The sequence below is a fragment of the Dermacentor variabilis genome, unplaced genomic scaffold (assembly GCF_050947875.1).
Source record: "Dermacentor variabilis isolate Ectoservices unplaced genomic scaffold, ASM5094787v1 scaffold_17, whole genome shotgun sequence".
NCBI classification, from domain to species: domain Eukaryota; kingdom Metazoa; phylum Arthropoda; class Arachnida; order Ixodida; family Ixodidae; genus Dermacentor; species Dermacentor variabilis.
The window spans coordinates 3,864,319-3,888,027 of NW_027460335.1; the positions used below are offsets into that span (position 1 = coordinate 3,864,319).

General features: G+C 47.9%; 1 protein-coding gene across 1 annotated transcript in view; it reads left to right on the plus strand.

Annotated features, from left to right (window-relative positions):
• LOC142568175 (uncharacterized) overlaps positions 1-22,384 on the plus strand; it is a 337,975-nt gene extending 315,591 nt beyond the window's left edge. Inside the window, exons 5-6 of the mRNA XM_075678235.1 lie at positions 2,143-2,377; positions 22,111-22,384. Coding sequence (XP_075534350.1) covers positions 2,143-2,377; positions 22,111-22,384 — 509 coding nt within the window. The remainder of the gene's footprint in view (positions 1-2,142; positions 2,378-22,110) is intronic.
• Positions 22,385-23,709: the final 1,325 nt, after the last annotated feature.

The following is a 23,709-nucleotide window of genomic DNA, read 5'->3' on the forward strand; positions in this document are numbered from 1 at the left end:
TGCCGAAGGATGCGATTATGTTTAGGTGAAATGATCACAAGTGTGTTAATTGCACGCGATTCTTTTCAAGTAAACTGGAGCGCTCTTACCTGAATTGGCAGGTTACGTGCCTACGTATTTTCTGCAGCGAAAGGCATTGGCATAGCACGTCTTTCAAGTGCATATCAAAATGTAATATTTTTTTTTTGCGCTCTTGTTGCGTGCATCACTCGTGTGTGCGGTTGGAATACAAGAGCACATAATCTAGTGCTGTCCGCGAGCGTATAGTTGATGAAGCCAGACGTTGAGCGGAACACTGTAATAGCCATCATAGCGGCACGGATAGAGTAGATGCCCGAGTTTCATAGCATTAAATGCATGAGTAAATGTACTAAGAGTAAGTAGGAAATTATGAAAGTTGTTCAGTAGGCATGCCAGAATAATGAGTCCAGTATTGAAGCCGTCGGCATTACTATGCAAATATAGTAAAACATGTGGACAAGCAGCGTGCTTTAACAGCATACACTCGTGGGAAAAAGTTTGCAAACTACACGTGCCACGATCTTTTTTTTCAGTCTACAGGCACGCCAGCTAAACACAAGGGCTACAACCTACTTGCGCATGGCCTTTCAATGCAATGCATTCGTATATTGCCACATTGCACGGCTGTGCTGGAAGAAATTTAAATCTTTTGCTGATGCCATGTTCTCCAAACTTTTGCTCATGACTGTACTTGTAATAGACTTACATGATTTATGAAAAAAACAATAACAGTGATATTGTGCCTGACAGGACTCTACTCTCGTACGCACCCCTGCTTTATTGCAAGATTTGCTTTGTAAAATCTGCAAGGACTACAGGAAATTCCGTTTATACTGACGGAAACGATAACATTTTATACAATGTAGTCTGTAAATATAATCACTCAATTTATTCTCTTCCGGACGGGCGCACGGTACACCGTTTGCTCCTTGTGGAAGCTCACGTGATAAAGCAGGCGCTAAGGGAGTAGAGCGTGCGCCTCCTCCCTTAGCACTAGGAAACCTCGATACCAGGCCCAGCTTTCAGGATGGGGACACGTCTCCGGTGGCGCCATATTTGTTCTCACTTTGCACCTTAGAACGTGCACGAAAGCCGCGGTGATCTTGCCGAAACCGCCCACGTTGGCCCTAGAAAAGTGAGTCGGAATGTTGTAAAAGAAATTGTTCCGTTTAGTACTATATTCACCCGATTACTTTAAAAGATTAAGTAGGTAATCGGAAAGTTTCTTGCGAGCCTTCTATGTAAATACATGCGAACGGAGAAACTGTTTCTCTCAACTAGCACTGACCTATCATGAAGTGGTCTGTTGCAGACAAAAAGCAAAAGTTAAGCTCTACCGACCATCTCACAGGCGTACACACGCACTAACACACGCGGACGGAAAGCTGGCCAAAAGCACGGCCGAAGAAAGGCGTCCGGCAACGGCAAACGGCAAAAACAGCACGTGGTCGCGCCAGAGAGAACCAATACCTATGGCTCCTACGATTCGAAAAGGCAGGCAAGCACTTGGTAAAAGGGTGCCTTCATGCTGAACGGCGGCGCTGTTATCGAGTCAGCCGATTTAGCGCCGTTGTGGCGGGGCATGGCTGCATGTGCGGCAGTGCGCACAGGCGGCCCGTGCGCCCTATCTCGGAGGCAATCTGCGGCCGGTGCAAAAGTGGGAGCCGAGACGGCTGGTGGCTTCACGCGCGCTGTCTTCCGCCGTGCCTAGTGTTGAGGGTCGCGGGACGTGAAGTTAACGCGGTGAAGCGAGAGGAAGCCCGGAGCGATCGCCATCGGAGGCCGGATCTCTTCATCACGCCAGCGTTGTTTGTGACGGAGAGTGCTCGCGGTCATCGAGTGAGATGTGCTCATGTTTGCCTGTCTGCGCGTAGCACCATTCTTTGGTAATTCAAGAAGCGATTGTTTGCTGCAATCTATACTGCCCGTGAAATTACGGACACTACTTCTTGTAGTCATCTAATACTTTTCGGTTGCTATCAATGCTTCACCTTTCCCCTACAACTGCGCCACCTTTTCTGTCGTGTTCTTGTCGCCCATCTGTTCCTTTGCGTCGCATTCTTGAGCAGGCGTCACCAGGCTAACCCCTGCGTTCGTCTTGCCTTCTTTCTCCCTGAACAGAGATCCGCGAAGGCAACCTGAAGGCTATCCTGGGCCTCTTCTTCAGCTTGTCCCGCTACAAGCAGGCACAGAAGGCGGCCGCCGCAGCCGCGTCGTCGTGCAGCGCGACCAAAGGCGCTTCGCGTCAGCACCTGCAGGGCTCCCATGGCAGTCTCGCCTCGCCCACTGCGCCCAGCGCAAAGTCACCGCCAGACCTGATGGCAGCCTCCATGCACGCTCCAAACAACTGCTCGAGGTACGCGGCCTGGAATAGTTTGTTTTTTTTTTCCTCCGGGGACGGTTAGAATCAAATGAAATCATTGTATTTGCCACCTTATACGCACGATACAGACACGATTACTTGTTCTACTAGGTGGGCGGCGGAAAAAAAAAAGCTGCCTCACGGCAAGGCCCACAGCCCATGCCGTCATGTCTTGGCAACGACGCAGCAGCAATATTATACGAAAAAAAAAAAACAACGTGTGAAACGAAACTGTGTGAATAACAATCAAACTGAAAAGTCAACAGTGCAAACTGGAAGTAACGGTGGAAGAACAGGTCCTGGCTAGCAGATTTACTGTTGACAGTCCTTCGTAAACATTAATTGGTCACTATTTCTTGCGAGTCAGCCCCGACGTGACTTTTCACTGCCGCTTGTCGTTTGCGCTGTTCACGTTTCTGTAAAGATATACCAACTTGCCCAACTGGATATTCTACTGCAGCCGTCTAACTGAGTGCCTAAGACCAAAATGAAAAAAAGAAAGGAAGAGGGCGGCAAGGAAGGTAGCCTCATCTAGGGTCACGTAGGGAAATTAGTATTTTCTTATGTCAGTGTGTTCGCTATGAAAGGCAAAAGTTCATCTATGTTGTAACAATGACTCCTCCAAAAGCGTCGCTTGGAACCTAACCTATTGATAGATTTTCATGGTGAAGAGCTCTCGTCATGAAACTTTATTAATGCCAACGCATTATATGCCCCATTACGCGAAAATCTGGCGGTGGCGGCGTCGGTGGCGTGACCGAGCAATGGTACCAAAACTGGCGAATGTCGCAAATATTGTAAAAACGTCAAGGTTGACGTCGAATTTCTCAGGTAGGCTCCTGTAAACTGGTGCGTCGGGGGTGCAAGATGAGCCCGCTTCCCCATTGCCATGGCGGCTACACGGTTCTGGCTGACTGAAGGTGTGGCCTAGTCCCTCATTGCAAATTTCTCCACGACCAAAGGGTACGTGCACCCTCCGAAACCGCCGCGTCCAACTCCGCTGAACTTGGTGAGCGAGAGACCGATTTCTCCGCGTGTGCCATTTATTCAGATTGGTCAACTTCTGCACCACCCATCTGGACAAGTTTAATGCATGTCGCAAACATCAATCGCAAACGTTTCACCAAAAGAACTACAACGCTTTCGCATTCCCGTACGCAATCACCCTTAAGAGGAAGCTTTAGCTCGGGCCCAACTCCGACGCGGCCTATTCAAATACATGTAAAACGCAAAAACGTTTTTATGAGATAACCCCTGGACCGATTTTGATGAAATTTGTCGCATTTGAAAGAGAAAGTTAAATTCTAGTGACTGTTGGAAGCGGAATTTCGATTTAGGGCTTGAATTTTCTTAAAACGATTTTCAAATATTTGACCGTTAGAAAAAAATAGAATCACGAAGTTTACAAATTCATAGCTTTGCATCAAGAACCGATATCGCGGTTCTGTAAACGACATTCATTAGATCATTCAAAGCGGACAAATTCAATATGTCATTTTACATCTTACGTGAATTTGTTACGTTGGTTACAACGGTTTTGCAAAAGTTGTATTTCCCTATGATTAAATTTTTTTATATTCATGTGTAACATGTCAATTTTGTCCGCTTTAGATGTACTATTAGATGCAATTCACAGAATTGTATTATCATTTTTAGTGGTTAAGTTACAGAGTTGTAAACTTGATAGTTTCGTTTTTTGAAAACTTCCGATTTTCGCCAATTTTTTATAAAAAATTGACAATCTAACTCAAAAATTCGAAACCAACAGTCACTAGATTTTAAGTTTGTCTTTTAAATGCAACAAACCTCGTCAAATTTGGTGCAGTGGTTGCCGAGAAAAACAAATTCTCCTTTTACATGTATTTAGATAGGAGCACTCGAGCTAAAGCTTCCTCTTAAGGGTCTCTGCCGAATTTTTCAGCGCAGTCACAAAGAAAATTCCCTCATTTTATTGCAAATATGGTGGTCCCTTACGTATCTACGGAGACCATCTACGGAGACCATAAGTTGAGGCTCGGGACTTATAGTCACAATCAGAAGTCTGGACGCCACAAATGCCGCGAAAAAAAATGTTTCTTTTCCCTGGAGCTCTACGCACGCATACCGGTCACTGGTGGCAAGACCCCGCGCGCCTGTTCGACCAGAGCAGGGCACTGACGCAGTTGCGCGCTGCGTGTCTGTGCTACAAGAAATTCTTCATTACCATTGCAATGTACATATTATTTAGCCAGCATTCCCAAGTTAGTTATATATTGTCATGTCTCGAGTTTCAACGTTGAACTCAAGCGTGCCAGCTTGTATAATTTTATTTTACCGTTTATTGCAAGCGATCTGCACACGAGATCCACACTTGGTGAGCCATACGATGCGATGTCGCTGCGTGGGGATTTGTCGGAATGGTAGCTAGTTGTCACATTAGAGTTGCTAACGATTCGGGCAGCAACGGAAAAATGTTTCACAGAGGAGCAACCTTATTTCCATACTATATATCAATATACCTATCAAGCCCGTGGTTAAGGCTACCTTCGCTTCCAGATAGGTTACGCAATCTTCCTGTGGCAAGTACAAAATGATATCCTTAACCCAGCGCCTATACGCGCAACTCGAACAGTGTTAGCATTAGACATACACAAAGCGTTTGACAATGTCTCACATCGAGCCATTCTAGAAAACGTATCCAACATGAACGTAGGTAAGAGAACATATACCTATATTACCACATTCCCAAGGGACGTACTGCCACCGTAAACATAGGCAATATTGAAAGCAAAACCATAGAGCTCGGCACTAGAGGTACACCACAGGGAGCAGTACTTTCTCCTTTCCTCTTTAATACCACCATGAGTGGCTTATCCCGACAGCTCAAAGAGATTCCTCATATCAGGCACGCCATCTACGCCCATGACGTAACGATCTGGACGTGCACTGGGTCGGATGGAGAGATTTCAGAATCACTGCAGGCCGCGGCTGACGCAGTGCAGAAACATGCTCGCAACAATGGCCTCAGCTGTTCGCCGAAAAAATGAGAATTGCTTATAGTCCGGAACAAAAATCCCACAAATGCGGCTGCTAATTTGCCGGCACACATTTAGGTGCAGGTAGCTGGACAACCGGTCCCACCCGTTCCTAAAATCAGAGTGTTAGGATTGGGGATCCAGCAAAACACGCACAACCAAGAAGCCTTAGCACGACTCCAAATTACAGCTGGGCAATTACAGAACCTTCTCAGGAGGGTCACCAACCGACGGCACGGAGTTAAGGAGAAAGGTGCCTGCCGGCTAATCCAGGCTTTCTTTCTGAGCCGAGTGGCATATGTCTGCCCTTACCTGCATCTCAGGAAGAGGGATTTGGAACGGATTAACGCTCTAACCCGAACGTTATTCAAACAGGCTCTTGGGCTACCAAAATGGACTAATACGGAGGCACTCTTGAGTCTAGGGGTGCATAATAACGTTGAGGAAATCATAGAGGCCCACAAATGGGCTCAAACAGTTCGATTATCCGGCACACACGCGGGACAGCGGATCCTCGACACCTTAGGGTATCGCCCAGCCTTAGGCATCCCGCAACGACAGCGGATACCTAACACTATCCGGACCAAGATCGTTATCCCCCCGCTTCCGAAAAACAGGAGCACTGAAAACAGCGGTAGACGCAAAGCTAGGGCGGCGGCACTCTGGCAATGCTACAAAAACCAACCCGCCATATACGTGGATGCTGCTCGCACCAGTGATGGTCGACACACCATAGCCGTCACTAATGGCGACGGACACACCATCAGCTGTGCGACAATAAACACATCTTCCATTGTGGAGGCGAAAGAGGCTGCCATCGCCATGGGCACCTCCATTCCGGGCACCAAGATTATTATATCCGACTCGAAAACAGCGATTCGTAACTACACCTCAGGTTTCATTTCCCCTCGAGCATTCAGAATAATTAACAAAAACCTCAATCAATTGAAGTTGGTGTGGGTACCCGCTCATTCGGGCAACCCTGGCAATGAGGCCGCGCACCTAGCCGCCTGAGCTGCTAGTAACCGGGAGGTGGGCTTGCCCGACGGTGTTGACCGACATGAAGGTATCCACACCTATAACGAAATGACCATTTATTACCACGAATCCAGGCGAATATATCCATCCCCGCACGAGACGCTGACAAGAATACAGGCCACTAACCTCAGCAGAGTACAGACTAGATCTGTACTTAGTCCAAAAAGGCTAGCTGCAATGACCGGTGGTGAATATCCACCAAACTGCAAACATTGTAGCTGTCCCCTGGCGGACCAAGATCACATCTTGTGGGGATGCCAAAAGAACCCTCCCCCGAGAGAACTCTTTAGGCGAGCTCCCTCACATGACGAGTGGGAGAAAAAGACGAAAACTTCCAACCCGCAAGACCAGATACGGTTGGCGGAATGGGCTCATAGCGTCGCGGCAAAGCAGACGCCACGCTAGCCCACACCGCTGGGAAAGAAAGCTCGACTCAAACTTGACAATAAAAGATTTCTCTCTCTCTCTCTCTCTCCTGTCACATATATAAAGCGAGTAACGGCTTGACGATGCCATACCACTTAGCCCTAGTTTTCAAACGTAATTGTCCTGGGCGCCTCGGACATTCCACTGTCGAACGGTAGCCATGGGCACGCGACGAGCACGTGTTGGTCTCCCTGCATGCCATGTGCTGACAAAAGCAAGTGTCAATTGCTTAGCATCTATCAAAGGACAACAACTCCAAACAACAGGCCACACATAGTTAACTCAACAGTCACTGCCGCGCGGTCCCTGCGAGTGCGCGACCGAGGCTGTGACAGCGAAAAGGTGAGCGTGCTTTAGCGCACTGGGTGTACTTAGGGATGTCTGCATGCTCTTCGTCTCCCCTGCACAGACCGGGGACAAGGAGACGGAGAGAGAGTAAAACATCTTTATTAATAATATTTGAATGGCGAGAGCAGTGTGGGAGGAACCCTCAGTCCAGGGTCCCTAAGGTGATTCCGGCGATGTTTCGAGCCCGTTGTATCGCAGCTCGGAGGACCTCGGGAGGTCCGTCGCGGAGGGCATCGTCCCACAGCTCTTTGTTGCGTTGGGGGCACGGAGTAAGACATTTAGGAGGTGAAACTCCCGTCAGCGCGAGCGAACGCGGGCGACCAGATAAGGTCACAATTGTTGTATGCGCCGACGGGGCCGTATACAGTGGCGGCGCCATGCGGCGTGTCGTAGAAGCCGCAGCTAAAAAAAAAAAAACAAATGCTGCACCCGGGCAGGCGGGTCCGGCGCGCTCTCAACGGCAGTAATTTCTTTCCAGGCCGCCAGGCGCCGCCAGCGCGATAACGGCTCCGCGGGCTTGTGACCTTTTCTAGTCGCCGCAAACAGCGGAGTTTCCGCTCCTAAATGTTTCTTGCTCCGTGGCAGGGTGTAAAGGAGAGTTGGCAAGGGAGGAAAGAGGTTTGCAGTGCACTCAGTCGTGACGTGGAAGATTGTGGGCGAGCTGCCATAGCCAGGGCAACGATCTGCATAACAGTGTGGGTAGAATTTATTGAGAGAGACAAGATTTGGAAACGTTGCGGTTTGTAATTGGCGTAATGCCACTGCTTCCTCCCGCGAGAGGGACGGCGGTGGTGCAGCGTGGGTGCAGGAGACGGAGCATTCAGGCAACCTAGTGTACTTATGTTGCGCTTGGGATGCATGCGCCATCTATTCGTCGCGAGCCTCACCAGTTCCCTAGGCCTCCGAGAAGTGCAACGCACTGGGCGCGTCGTATGCCCCTTAACTGCTTCCTGGTCGTATGAGAGACGCTGGTCATCTCTGAGGCTTATATAGGTGCTCGTCTAGTTGCCCTTCACACGTAGAGAGGGCACCACAAAAAATGAAATCGGCGGTCGATTTCTTCTGCGCGGAGGTTCACAGGGCAGCAATTTCCGTAGCCTCGCCTTTCGTTTCTTTTCGTTCATGTTATCGTTCTGGCTTGCTTTTCGGTATTTGTCATTCCTGTTCTTTCTGTTTGTTTGTTGTTTTATTTCCTTTCGCCGTTTTCCTCGAGATTGCACGCCGTGTCTTTCTCGGCAGCGTTATTTCGCCTCCGGCAGCGCTCTTCCCTCCGTTGCCGACGGCGTTGTTTACGGCGCAATATTGCCACTTCGTCTCGGGCACGCGCGTTCTCTCGCCGCAATTTACGAGCGTGTAAATGCATGGCTCGTCACATTTGCGTGCAGCATGCGAGAGGCGCAGTTTCTTCAAAGAACTATGTTCCCGAAAGACAGTACTGCACTGCATTATAGAAGAGCAGAATGCTTTAAAATATACGCAATGTAGCTTCGTCGGTATGTGTTTGAGTTCCGGAGTCTTAAATAGACAGGCAATAACTGCTGTTTGGCGAAATAAAATGATCGAGAAATTGTAGTGAAATACCGCCTGGCCCCATCTTACGACGCTGTCGTCGGCTGTGCCGCCTCGTTACTGAATGACTGCTTCTTCAGGTTGCAGATCGCTGCATAGATATGCTGAAACTCCTTCGAACTGATAACGACGTAAAATACGCTGAAGAACTAGGCGCAGCCAAGATAAACTGCACGCGTATCGCGGCACAAATGAGTGTTCTTGCGTCGCTGTATCTCCTACATTGCCCCGAAAAGTGATGCACGAATAAGAATTAAAGACGAATGCGCCCTCGACAGTGCCTCAGTTGACTACAGTAGCTCCAGATAAAGTATGACGCAATTTGTCGGCGGCCTTCTAGCGCGGTTTTGTTATGTATGGGGTTCGTCAATTCTTTTTCTTTATGTTCCGACATGAATGCGACTTTTAGTTTTTTCTTTTTCGTATAGCGCCAACCATACTGTAAGAAAAGGCAGAGATATTGACTTTTTTTCCGTACTTCTCGTGCTTGCCGCTTGGGAATGCTGGCAGCCATCGCTCTTGCGGCAACATCGTTCTTATTTTCTTTTTTTGCACATGCCAATGTTTCTTTTTTGTTTCGTTTTGCTCGAAATTATGTTAGACAATGAAGTAAAAATACATGCTACAGCTCGAGCATCCCTTATATTCCTTTTCATAATGGATAGCGTGACAAACGGCTATTCGTTGGATTTTCTTTGAGTTTGTGAGCGCGCCTAATACACCGAGAAAAATGGAATACTTCAACTCGCCAGTAGATGAATGCACTAAGCGATTTTGCTCCTACCTCTTTGCAGGCACACGAACGGGTAGCATTAGTAGGCCCCTTGGTTTTTTTATTTGTTTGCTCGTTTGTTTTTCACTTAGAGAGTTCATTTTAATGTTATTTCATTACTAAGCACAAAAAAGAATTTACTACAATCATTTTTTATTTTCCATCTTACGCTTTCTTTCCTTGGAAGCTAGTTCAGTCGACCGCCGTTAACGTTGCAGCTGTCCTGCAAGAATCCTGCGACAATTTCGCTACCTATAGACGTATAGGTTTACGACGGCCAAACGTCACTTGAGGAAGCCGGATTATTTGTGCATTTGTGAATGGAAATGCATGTGTGTGCATTTGTGAATGGAAATGACGTGCCTTGGGACAAGCCACGTCAGCTCCCGCCTCGATGATTTGGCTTCGAAGGCAAAGCACAAATTTTTAACAGCTCAAACGCTGAATAAATAATGATATCATTTTCCTATGACCTACATTTTACAACGGCAACCTTCATCGATGAGCATGTTTTCAATTCTAAGGCAAGGTTTGTCTTGCTACAGTGTATGAAAATTATCGCGACGGGCTCCTTAGGTACCTGTAACAATTGGTTCTGATGCTTCTTGTTTTTTCTTAAAGAAATAAACAAGTATTCCGATTGCAAGCACAAAGCACAAATTTAGTGCGATCTTAGTGCTAGAAATAATGTTGCTCACTGCGTCCCACAGTTAAAAGGAACAGATCAGTGCGTAGGGTACGTGCGACAATTTTAAATAAAACTTTGATAAGTGTGACCTTTAATGAAGAGAGAAGTGATTGCGTGGTGTCAAATCAACAGCAAGTCGTGCCCATAGTCAAGCAATATAAATGGCTGGGTGTATGCATATACGAAGGGGAAGCCCCCACTCGAACATCGGGTAATGATGAGGCAGAGGAATAAAACGGAATGAAACATAGAGCACTTTGGGGCTAGAATAAGCGAGGTTGTCCTAGGACATTACAAAGCAGTAGTGGTGTGGGCTCACACTTCGAATGCCATTCTGTGCTTAAAATCAGAGACTTTACCAGTGTTAGACGTTAACCAAACGTCGGTAGGCCGATTGGCATTGGAAGCCCTTGTTAAAGCCACAAGTGAAGCAGTGGCTGACTGTTACAGGTTGGTCCTCTCAATTGATGTCAATAACAGTGCGGAGCAAAACTAGTATTGAAGAATGAGTCGGGAGAATGGATTAAAACAAATAGACTGCTAAAGCTCACAAATATCTGTACCCCTGGACCGTTAACATAGGAGTGGAGTAAAAGGTCAGGAAAGTAGGCTACCAAGCACACAATAACTAAAAATGCAAATACATATTCAAAATACAGAGCGTAGGAAACGCAGAGACGCTAAATTCGACGTGGTGAATGGAAACGAAAAAGTCCACAGTGTTTTACAGATACGGCAAGCAAGAAATCAGCAGAGAAAATTTGTAAGGTAATACGAAGGGCAGTTGCTTCCTATTTGAGGCCTAAACTGACTGCCTGAAGAGACAAAAAAAAAAGTCTAGGAGCAAATATCCACAGCAGCATTAGGCATGCGTTGGCTGCAACAAAAGTGCGGGCCCGTCCATAGGGACATTGTAATGGAATCTCAATGTATTCCCCCTGTAAGGAGCGTAAAGAACGTCCCCCTTCCAGAGGCACTCGTATTCATAGGTAACTGGACAGCGGTTGAGATATGTCAGATGTATGTGGAATATCGCTGGAAAGAAAGCAGACAAAACATTTAAACGCGGTGCTTACATGCATAGGTAAGTTTACAACATAAAGATAGAAGTTTTACCAAATACAAAGATAAAATAGAGGCATACAACGTGCCATAGTGCAACAGATGTAGTAAAAGACGATTCGCTCGAGCGCGGAAGGTGGTAATTTTGCAATAGGAGACGTCGGTAAAGATTTAAAGTGCAACTCCGGCGATGTTTTTACTATGTCAAGGTAATATAATATTTAGGGTTCCCAAGACCCCCCCCCCCCCTGTCACGGTTCTGATAGTGGAATTTTTTCACAGATTCAAAAGTAATTTTAAATACGCAAAAATGCGCAAAAACGAAACCGATTCCTGAATAGGCCGCCGCGCGAAGCTTTTCGTGTGGAGTCACGGGTGTCGCCACCGGGGAAGGCGCGCAAGGCATGCCGGTCTCGCCCGCAGGCAGCGAAGAGTAGATGCTCGGCTGAATCGTGACCGCGCCGGATCTTCAGGTGACAATGCCAGCTGCACCAGCTCTTCGGATCTGTCAAATATTGACAGTTATGGTTCTGACGAATTCGATAGCCACGAATCGCCGTTCGCTTACGATCCGCCGTCACGAGAGCCAGCGCCCATGCGCTACATATCGGCATGACAATACGTAAAAATACACCTATCTCCGCAGTCGCATTTAATTTACGGAAGTGCCGGTGAAAACGCTTTCCGTCGAAAACGGCAACGTACCGACGTCGATACTGCTCCGTGTCGTCACTTCTCGCTTTTTGTGTGTGCACTGTACGAAATGAGGAATGGTTTATTTCAAATCCGTATTGGCGAAACTGAACCACAGAAGTAGTTTTCTTCATCCTGATCGCTCAATTAGCTTCACGTCAGTCGCTCAGGTCCGCCAGCAGCAGATGCATGAACTACGCGACTGTGACATATAGGCTTAAGCTGTACTTAACGCTATCGGCATCGGCTCAAACTCTGTGCGCGGATGGCGAGGGCTGAAGTTCGTGCAGCCATCAATATAACAACACTTGCCACCCGGCCCCCATCGCTTGTCCGTCCACAGGGATCGCAAATCCTCGTGACAGCAACTTCTCACGCGAAGCACTATCGCATGATGGTCGAGTCCTCCGCCCTGTCGTCGCTGTCGTCTGCATGAACCCGGCATGATCTAAGTGGGACTCCCCTGAAATCATACGCAATGTTGCCTGTAACTGAGGATCAGGTAAGGTAGGGCGTTCGAGGCAACTTATTAAATTCATTTCTAAAGAATCTGTGCAACTCTGAAACCTGATTTCTTATGGACATGACGGGAGTGGGCAGAGGAACGTACGCGAATTTCATCGACATCCGTTGACATCGAAAAATCGCCGGAGTTGCCCTTTGTAGGGTAAAAGTTTTGAAGTGGACACCATCAAGATTTTAATGGGGACTCCGTTAGGAGTCACCATACTCATCGTTAACATTTACGATCAAGCAAATGATCACATTCTGTATCACTGTTCGCGCCGTAAAAAGACCTTATTGTACCTCTTTAGACTTCTTTCGGGCATCCACCTCACCCACTGAATGCAAGCCACTCTTCTTTCTGGACTCTCGGCTGCTCCCGCTGCCGACTTCTTCCCCTTCTTTGTAGTCGACTTGTTCCTGTTGCTGACTTTTCTTTTTTTTCACATCTTGCCACTTGTTCTGCTTGTCTGTATGAGCACATACCCAGTCGCACCAATCTTTCTGCGGGATTGGACCCGCACCGAATGGCGAATACTCAATGGCCCAAGCTCTTCTCTGCTCGGCAAGACATTATCAGTCAAAGCGGCCAATAAAGCTTCCTTTTGAACACACGAGCGCACGCTAAGTATGGACACAGATACAATACCTGAGGACCTAAGATGTCACCTGGCGGAAATACAACGCTGCTCAATAGTTATTCCACGCCGGAAGGAGAGAGGATTAATTTGCCATATCACTGATACTAAAACAGGCGGTTTCTTTCGCCTCGAAGGCAAAGTCCTGGCGAGAACATCTTCATTTTGTAAAATTAAATGCTGGCATGCGGGCCGATAGGTTTGTCTGGCATCTCCTACATCGGAAAATACAGGCCACAATCTATGATATAGGAGAGGAGTTCATTAAAATTGGGAGCCGTGAACCCACGCCCGGAGACCATCTGGGTCAGTAGGTGATATTAGTCGTCGAGGAAGGCGCCTTGTTTGGATCTCTCCTGTGGCGGTGCGCTTAACTGCAAAGAAGATGTACACCGCGTTGACGCTTTTTTGTTGCTGTTTCATTTTGGGCAGCGTTGACATACCTCGGCGTAAGCATTCTAAGACTATTTCCCTCGGAAATCTCCATCCGTAACGCCTGACCAACAAATCGCCTGACACGATGCGCTCCATTGGTATATATGCTATCCTATGGGATTATCTATCACCTTTCCTTATAACTAGCTCTGACTCCTAAGATTTATGATGATGACTGTAGAGCATCTACAGCCACAGTCGGCCTAGAAAGAAAGTGGGCCACTAAAGTCGGCGCAGCAAGTAACGCCACCATATGGTTTTGCTTAGGAAAGCAATAGAACACGTACAGATGCCGTACCAGTCAGCGCAAAACGAAAGCAAACAGTACGGTTGCCTCAACAAGTAACTATTCTTTGCAGAAAGAAAGTAGGCCACTGTAGTTGCCGTAATAACTATACCATACTGTCGGTCATACCATGCATACAGTCCGTGAAGAAAGAAAGTATGCCACGACGGTTGCCGTGGTAAGTATATCGGCCATGCACTACGTACAGAAAGCTGATCACTAAAGCTGCCGCAATGAGTCACCATCAAGTCGGCCATACTATACAGTCAGTGCAGAAAGAATGCTGTCAACTACAGATGCCACAACAAGTGACTATATCATACAATTAGTGTATAACGAAAGTAAGGCACTGCAGTTGCCGCAAAAAGCATAGCATACAGTCAGCCATACCTTACAGTCAATGCAGAAATAAAGCGGCCCAATCGGTGTTGCGACAACAGGTAAGCAAATAATGAGGCCTAATTAAGCAAACGAATAGTTGAGCCTAATCAAGATTATGCACGGGTACTTAAGCCTAATTAAGCCGCTCACTGATAGATTAGGATCGCTTTGATTAGGGCTGATAGAGAATAATTATGCGCAATGCACATGAATTAAGCTTTATTTCAGTTCGCTAACATTAAACTAGTTCAGGCTAAGGAATGAAAATTAAGGGAGATAACATGACTTAAGCCGAATTAATATTAATTGCGAATATGCTAATGTTCAGTCTACATAAAAAGGTAATGAAAACTAATTCATGTTACATTACTTAATCCTATTCAAGTTCACTACGATTACATGAATTTCTCCCAATAACATTAATTCCTGCTGATTAGGTTCGGCAATTCAGTATTTACACCAGGCGATTGCAATACTTGCAGCGTATTGCGTCATCCTTGACACAGTAAGCCGCGGTGTGCGTAACCCGGCCACTCAATCGGTGACTCGTTGCACGAGTGTAAGGTGAGCGACGGGCAATAACGCCCATAATGTTAAAGTAACGTAGCCTCATTCGAAGGGTCGAGGTGGTTATGTAAGTACGGACTTCAAAAACCGAACACACATCTCAAACTACATTTCAGTCTCTGGCCGTAACATCGACCATTCGCCGAATAAATAAATCCCTGAGCATTTAGGAATTTCGTATCTCCCAAAAGCGAAAGGTATATTGCTAGTACTATGTCTCTATTATTCTATTAGGCCTGAAAAGCACAAAGATTGCGAAAAAAGAAAAGAACTCTTGGTTTCTCCCGTACGCGAACTAGTCAGAGTGACAGCGAGGTTGAGGGCATTGCACCGCAGCCGTCTCAGAACGCTGGCATGATAAGGAGCGTGCCAGCGTTGTTGCAAACATCTTTACTAGGTGAGTATAGCTTTAGGGAGGCGTACTCATTCCTCAGTGCCATGTAGGAGCCGTGAATCGTGGTCTCGGAGGCTGGCGTCGCACAGAGGGTCGCTCTCTAGTGGACGCCGCCGGTGCGTCTCGTAACCGTTACCTGGCCTACGCTACTGGGGCGTCACACTCGGCGTAAGCGGGCCCACGCCGTCGTCCGAGCTTACTTGACAAGTGTTGCTTTCGTGAAGGTCACAAGGTATCGAGAGGATGAGGAACGGAACAGGGGTTTTATTGGCACTGGAAAGGCAAGCTTATTTAAATAGAACAAGGTGTACTGATAGTGGCCGGAGCACGGGGAGCACTGCAGCGTTCTCGTAGCACGAGCTACAGGTCAGAAAACGCTACATCTTTCGGAGAGCACGCACTAGTTATATCAAAGGTGTCCGCTTTAACCCCTCTGTCCTCCCTAGATCACTAGGCCAGGGAAATCCGCGGTCACATCATCTTCCAGTCAGAGCGCTCGTAGTCACTTTCAGGGTGAGAGTGTGCACAGTGATTCCGGCACCTGTGTTCACGGAAAGCCATTGGGCGGACACGGGCGGACACGGCTCCCTGTCCCAGAGAAAAAATGGGATGCTCGCAGACAGGGATGCTCGCAGACAGGGATGCTCGTAGACAGGGATATCACGCTTCACTCCATTTTCGCGTCTTGGCTCCTAGTATGGCTCAGTAACTAGCTGGTTGTCTTCTTATCGGCTTTGGCGGTTAGCAGCGGCCCCAACGAAATGGCATAGAACGTGTTTCCTCGCGAGTTTGGTCTTAGCGTCGTGGTCGACGACCAAGGGCCATCCATCAACCCCGTAGCCGTGAAACTTGTATCGCCTTGGTGTCGCCGCTGGTCTTACCAAGGCGACTTATTGTGAGCTTCGCGAAGCGATTCGTCGCAGCTATACGGCAGGAGAGGCTGGAAAGTCGCTTCCCCCGCTCGCCGATCGCAACAGCGTTGACCTCGCGCAGCGTCCTAGGCCCTCGCGATCAGCCGTTGCTTTTCCTCAAAGTCGATGCTGGCCAAGGCTCTCTTCCAAAGCTCGTTGGTAGGGTTCGCAGGATTAGGTGGCGCAACTCCCTACTATACGCCTAAGGGACCTTGGCTCTGCGCAGAAGTGGCATTGCGGAGAGAATTGCGCAGGGGCTACAGGTGTTTTCTGGTTGCGTGGGTGAATGTATTGACGTGTAGAGATCGGAGCAGTCTCTCCTACTTTCTAGGTAGTGACTTGCTTGGGGGACAGTAAGTTCTGCTGATTAGCTTTTAATGTTGTCTGTGCATGTATTGACGTGTAGAGATCGGAGCAATCTGTCCTGCTTTCTAGGTAGTGACTTGTTTGGGGGACAGTAAGTTCTGCTGATTAGCTTTTAATGTTGTCTTGCTACGAGGCTAGAGGGTACATGAGCTCGGGCATGGATCCCTCGGCGCCGGCTCGGCGTGTCAAATCTCGATCCATGAGGTTGGCAATCCCAATGGCAGGAATTCCGTGGTGAGCTGGCGCCCAGATGATCATGTCTGGTCTCGCTTGCAGCTTTTGATTTATGACTCTGAGCGTGTTGGTTCGAATTCTGCCGTAAGCGAAACCCCGACACGCCTGTTGAGAGTCGGTCACAATGACTTCAACCTCTGTTTGCGAGAGCACGAGGGCTGTCGCCGCTTCCTCGGCTTGGAGGGGATTGTTTCAGGGGAATGAAATGAAGTTACCATGTTCATTGTTCACGATTACGGTGACTGTTGCGGCTGATTGTCTGGGATATGATGGCACATCCGCGTGGCTGCAGAGGCTAGACTCCCGCATTACTTGCGCATGGCCCGGGCCCAGGCCCGGGCCCCTCTTTGCAACTTGGGGTGCACTGGGTGCATGTTGCGAAGTAGGGGAGGTGCGGTGATGTTACTCCGAATGGCAGGGCCTAAGCTTACAGTCAGAGACAGCGGGAGGCTGAGCGGGGCAGGGAGCCCCAGGCGTGAGAGCATGGGCCTCCCCGTTTCTGTGACTGCCAGCCTTGTTTGCTGGCTGGGTAGATATGCCGCGATCAGCTCCTCGGTCATATTGTGCACTCGTAATCGTAGTAGGCGTTCTGTGGACGTACTTATCGGTAGACCCATCGCCTGCTTATATGCCTTTCTGATCATAGTATCGAGTTTCTTCAGTTCCATCGCGTTTGGTAGCGCGTATGGGATTGAGTAAGTTAGTCGAGACGCGACGGAGGTTTGGACAAGCCGAAGCTAGCCCGCCTTCCCCATGCCTCTTGTCTTGACTTCTATTCGCCGAATCATGGGGATAACGTGGGCTGTTGTATTCTTAAGCTTGTTGATTAGTATTGTGTTGGTGTGATCTGACTGGAAAACCATTCCCAATATCTTCGCTCTCTGTGTGTCCCTCCAGCTTTATGATGATAGTTATCGAGTCCGGTGCAGGCGTCTTCTGTGGTCAAACAAGCAGTAGCTTTGACTTTTGGGGACCGCAGCTGAGGCCGCATGAATTAGCCTAATCGTTCACCATTTCTGCCGCTTCTTGCAAGCAGCTCTCCATTGCCCCAATTGACACTGCTGTGGATGGCGAGAGGGTAATGTCGTCCGCGTGTAGGCCATCCCGGACTCCCCGGATGGTATCGAGGAGCCGCGAAGGTCTATTAGGGCGATATTGAACCGGCAAAAGGATACCACTGCGCCCTGTTGTGTACCACGCCTAACTGGTAAACAGGCGCTTGTGGGTTGGTCCTCGACTTTTGGGGTGGCTTTTCCATCTGAGAGAATATCTCTGATGCAGTAATACGTCCTAGCCCTATGGCCCAGTGTGTTTAGCCTCCGTAAGATTTTTTTATCCTTGCCCTAAAGCTGCATTTGATAACGTCGTGCCAACGAGTCGCTTCTGTACATTGTTCAAAGATAGTCCTAGGAACTTGAGCGCAGCCCTAAACCTTGATAACGGTTTCAGTGCGTCGCCTTCAGTCGAAACTACCAATCTTGGCATTTCTTCTTAGCACACCTTGCAATTTACGAACCGAGAGAAAGCGAGAAAAAGACAGCAAGGAAATACATGGAGGCTAAACAAGGTTTCTCTCGGTTGGCCACCCTACACGTGGGTAACGGGGAAAGAAAGATAAGGTAGAAGGAGGAGAGTCATCGTGCACGCACTCACAGACGAAAGTTCTCACGTGTGTGTTCACCAATGAAGAATGTTCGTTCACAAGCGCTCAAGTGCCTTTGTCTTCAAAAGAAAAAAAATATTCGTGGGGCCGCTACATTCATATGGAGACAGATTACTAGCGAAGCTGTTTAGGTTGCATACATGGCCTGCATGCATTATCAAATCTTACATTTTTCTCATACGGCAGGCCACTACGCCGACACAAGCACCACCGTGGTCACTCCCCACCCTCCACCCCACCCCCTGGGACGCATGCGGGGGATACATAAGGGGGCTAGAGGTAAACAGATTCGCTGTAGAAAGCGCATTACCCATTGGTGGCCTTATGCATACAAGAGGTTTCCAGCCAAAGTCTTGGGATCTTAGCTTCTGAGAACGGTCGAACGTCCGAGCTGGTAAGACTCCCACGCAGGACATCTCGCTCAGGATTGCAGATTGCAAAATGACACAGAATGTGTCCTATGATTTTATTCTGTCCGGAAGGTTGCGTATGGCATTGTTGTCCATTCCAATGCGGAATAGATAAGCGTTCGTGAATGCGGCGCCCAATCATAGGCAGCGCACTGAAGTTGCTTCGCAACAGGAAAATCCGGGTTGCTGGGGAACTAACATGTCAGAGTCCAATGAATATAATGCAGAGGCGGTAAAAGCCGTCGAATTACAATGTCCAAGCGTAATGCCACGCGCACGTCCGTAAAGTTCTTTAATAAATGAAGATAGTGATGTACAGATACGTCCAGTTGGAACAAACGTTGAATTTAGCACTACTTTTGAGACAAATGCCATCAGTGCTGACGATAAAATGCACATCTATCCCACTTTAGTTTATTGCGATTGCAGTCATATGTTAGAACACCCGATGGACGTTGGCACTGTCGCCGTTGCCATTTTCGTACATTTTCGTATAGGCGGCGCATGCGCAGTACACGCGCGCAAGCTCAGAAGGTGGCCAGGGACGGGCAGCGCGTTGAAGCGATGAAGCGAAGTAGACGCACCTTCAATGCTATGCTCAATCCCCTTGGTGGCGCAGCGAGGAAAGCATGCTGTGTTCCGCTTCTGGCATGTACGTTGTGCGCACGAAACACTATATATATGCACACTATAGCGTCCCTATACCGAAGAGCAGGAATGCATTTCAAGTTCAGATAGGCTATTTAAGAAATACTTTGCCGCAAAAAGTGCTTACATGCGTCCAGCAGAAGCGGAGTTATTGTCAATCAAACAAGGCCTCCGCTGCCCTTCCGTTCCTTCTTCAGCGCCTTGCACTGCGAAGGCTACGGCGGAGCGGGGCGTGTCGACAACCTTCTACATCTCACCGTGGCGCCTAGCTTAAATTTCATTTTGGGTGTTAACGTAGACGCCACTACTTCTGGTTCTGGTGCCTACGAAGCGCTAAACGTAAGCCAAACGCAGTTGTCTTCAGCGAGCCGCAGTGCGCTTAGCCAGAATGCACACGTGGCGGTAGACCGAGGCAACCGCGGTATCTACGCTATGTAGCAGACCGCAGCTACCAATAGCAGCCGTGTACTGGAATCCGCTTTATTACGAAATCAAGCGTAAGCTTGCCTCCTTAAGAGAGTAAGAAGGCATGCTTCTGTTGAAAAGAGAGCGTTTGAGAGAAACGTGACTTCACACTCCGCTTGCGAGCTCCGCGCGCCGCATACGACAGCAAAACTTGGTTCACAGCAGCGTATGCTACCTTCGGACTACGTTATTTCACCAAGACTGAGGAGTGGTTCAGGGCCCCCATAAGCTCACCTTATTAGACATTTCACTTGAACCTGACTTATACCGACGTTTTCCCACCGATGTCATCTTGTGCGCCATCGAGGTGCAACGATTGCAAAACCAGTGACGGCGCTCTTCATCACGCCTGCGTATTGAGACGCCTGGTAGTTGCCTGGGGTGCTGTTACTTCTGCCCAGCAAGTAATCTTTCATGCAGCGTCACAGCATCTCAGACACGCGTATACCTAAGACACCACTCGATGAGTTCAAGGGCAACGGTAAATCTTGATATCGCTGTCAATGTTTCGCCTTTCGGGCGAAACTGACTTTTTTTATTTTTTAAGAAGACATGTCTTTATGCATTGCTTGACAAAACTAACGAAAGCACCAACACACTTCGTCGTGCACTAATGGAGCTTATACATGTAAACTAATGACATCTTCAGAATTCTTTCCTGCTTATGAACTCGCCAATTGGAGAGAGAGATAAAACATCTTTATTGAAATGTCGCTGCTGGGTTCGAAAGTGAAACGAAGAGGCAGGAAGGCTAGCCCGGTAAAGCTCCCCTTTCTACCAGCTACAATTATTTAATTGCAATGTGCGGCCTAAATCAATTAGTTCAAAAGTCAGTCACCCGCCGTGGTGGCTTGTTCGCTGTGGCGGTGCGCTGCTAAATCCTAGGGCGCCGGATCAAATCTCGGCCACGGTAGCCACATTTCCACGGGGGTGAAGTGGAAAAAACACCCCTGTACCGTGCATTGGGCGGTGCATTCTAAAGAACCCCAGGTGGTCACCATTATTACGGAGTCCCCCACTAAAGCGTGCCTCATAATGATATCTCGTTCTCGGCACGTAAAATTTACCGGAAAATTGTTGTTTAGTCGAGCATCATTCTGATTTCTCGTGAAAATATCGTCCGTTACTTCGAGTAACGCAGATCCAGGATTAGGATAGCCCTATATGTCGCCAGCAATTCTAAATATTGTTAACTTAATACAGCAGCCCACTTGTCGACCTTGCAGGATCGTAGCCCACTTTCTAGTGAAGCTGTTCCCTTCGAACAGTTGCGACAGGAATTTCAACGACATGAAATCATGGAAAAAGCGACATAAATCGCAACATAAAATGTACAAACTTAATGTCGCCTCATAAGTGCCACTATTTCTCGCAGACCTCTTATTGGAATAGCGCATGATATTCAGCATTTTTTTTTTCTATTTCTGATATTTGGCCTTCCATCCCCCCTCGGGCCACTGCGTATGTGCCAGCGCGTTTGTGTCCATCCCTGGCATATCGCCTAGAATGCGTATGTGCCATTGCGACTAAAGGAGTAGAGAAGCCTTAAATGTACTGCCTTATCTGCACTGTGACAAATGGGAAATAAGGAGCATGAAACCAGGGAGCCTTGAAAGGGACGACTACGCTTTTTTTCTTTTCTTTTTTTTTCTTTTTTGTGATGATGCCGCCCTTTGGAAGGGTTCATGTCGCGAGTCGCTGAACGCTGGACAATAATTCTTGCTAAATTTAGCGAACTTGATACCCAAAATGACAGCCAAACAAATGGCCACTCCGACCATGACCCAGATAGGCCATGGCACCTGCGATCGCTAGATGGTGCGGAAGTAATTACTTTTCTAAGGTGATCTTTGTACCAATTGCACAAAAAGGTACAGCATATCTAAGGTGTCTACACGACACTTTCATCTATGGCTAAACAAAGCGATGAGGACATCATTTTTGCCCAGCGTTTCTAAAAGGACAGTTATTTTACGTGGAAGTGCCATTCTTTCTGTTTCTTTCTACGCGCATCCTCTACATCTCTGGCATCATTTTTTTTCCTCCCTGTACATATACACCACCAAGCCAGTCCCTAAAGCGTTCCTTTCGCTGGCATCGCTTCCCTAAAGAAACTTGCCCTACATCCCTTCTCTCCCCCACGATCTTCCTTTCCCCCTTACTGCATCGTCCCGCCGTCCCCAAAGTGCAACGCGTACTCTTGCTCTTCCCGCAGGCTTCCCTCGCTGCTCGGCACGAAAGCTCGCGTGAAGGACGGTTCCGCCAGCGCCATTCCGGCGCCCGCCCCGCCGGCGCAGTGCGCAGGGACGCTCCACCGCAGAACGTCCCCCGCGACCACCGATTGCAACAACCGACACGCGACGGGCAACAACTCCGCCTCCGCCGCTTCGTCCAAGAACCACCATCCGTCCACTTCTCCCGGTTCTTACTCGGCCCTGCCCGCGGGCATCGTCGCCAGCAACGGCCTCAACCACATCGCCGGTGAGTGAGAACCCGCACTCTACTTGCTTGCTTTCCTTTTCTAGACAACAGCGCGATTTGCGTCGTTCACCCAGATCATTTTTTTAGAATGCATAAGATCTTAGCTTTAGTCAAAGAAGGCCATCTGTCGCGCAAAGTTGTCTTTGTTTTCGTGTGTTCTTTTTTTTCTTACAGCGAACGTTTTGCGTTTTCGTGACACGTGCTTCAGTTCCGCCTGCGTCACTCTGGTGAGAAGCGCAATCATCCAATAAAAGCACCTGTCCTGCAACTTTCCTCCTATTTTACGTCAATGTTCGCGATTCTTTATTTTGAAGCGTGCACTATATTGATGACAGCTGCTGATGCGTATTGCTGCCGGGCGCTCTAAGAGATCCCCGGCATAGGGATAGTTCGAAACAATCGTCGCTTCTGTTACTGTCAGTGTTTCACCATCTGTGTTTTTCTCATAGTGCCTCGAATGATACGTATATAGCTGTGATTTGAGATTCACATGATGCTCTCAAGTTTATCTTCTCTCGGCGACAACCTCACAGTACAAGCTGCTCTCAGAAAAGCACGTTGCATCCGCGCTACAAAACATAGTTCCCATGGAACGGAAATATTGAAAGAAATTACACTTTGCCGTGACATATTAGAAATGAGCTTAGGTTGACGGCTGGTGCCTGTTTGGAAACTTTCTTTGAGTTTGACCTCACTGTGTTTACCACTTCGTTCTCAGATTTTCACTTTGCTCCTATACGGGTACTACAAAGTCTGGAACGCCTGTTCCTTGATGTGAAAGTTATCTGCTTTCATATTCATAGACAGCGGACTTTCTCTTCTCATTTAAATCTTTTGCTGCCCTATCAGCTTATCTCAATGTTAGCTAGCCAAATGGGCTCGGCCCCACGCTACTCTCCGTGCCTATCATTTATCCTTAGCCTATATATATTTATCTCTTCGTCCTTGAAAGTTTGTCATTAATTGCACCTTTAAACGTGCGACACAGCAGGTTCAAGGGAGCGTAACCGCTTTTCCTGATACAATGAGACAGACTAACAAACCAACCCCAGATGTAATAGCCCTACTACAGTGTATTGAGTTTGTGCTTGTAGTTTTTTATGTAGTTCATATTGCGACGGCTGTGAACTACTTTTGTGTAAGAATCTTGGCTGTGGGCAACGTGTTTAGGTTAACTATTGTCACGCGGTAATAAGTACCTCAGTGACTTAAATGAACACAGAAAAGATAATATATTCTTTTGCTTGCAGCAGCGAATAATCGCCGCCATAGAGGCCCGGGCGTCTTATGTTTTGACATGAGAAAAATAAAAAGCCGCTTGCTTTGAATTTCA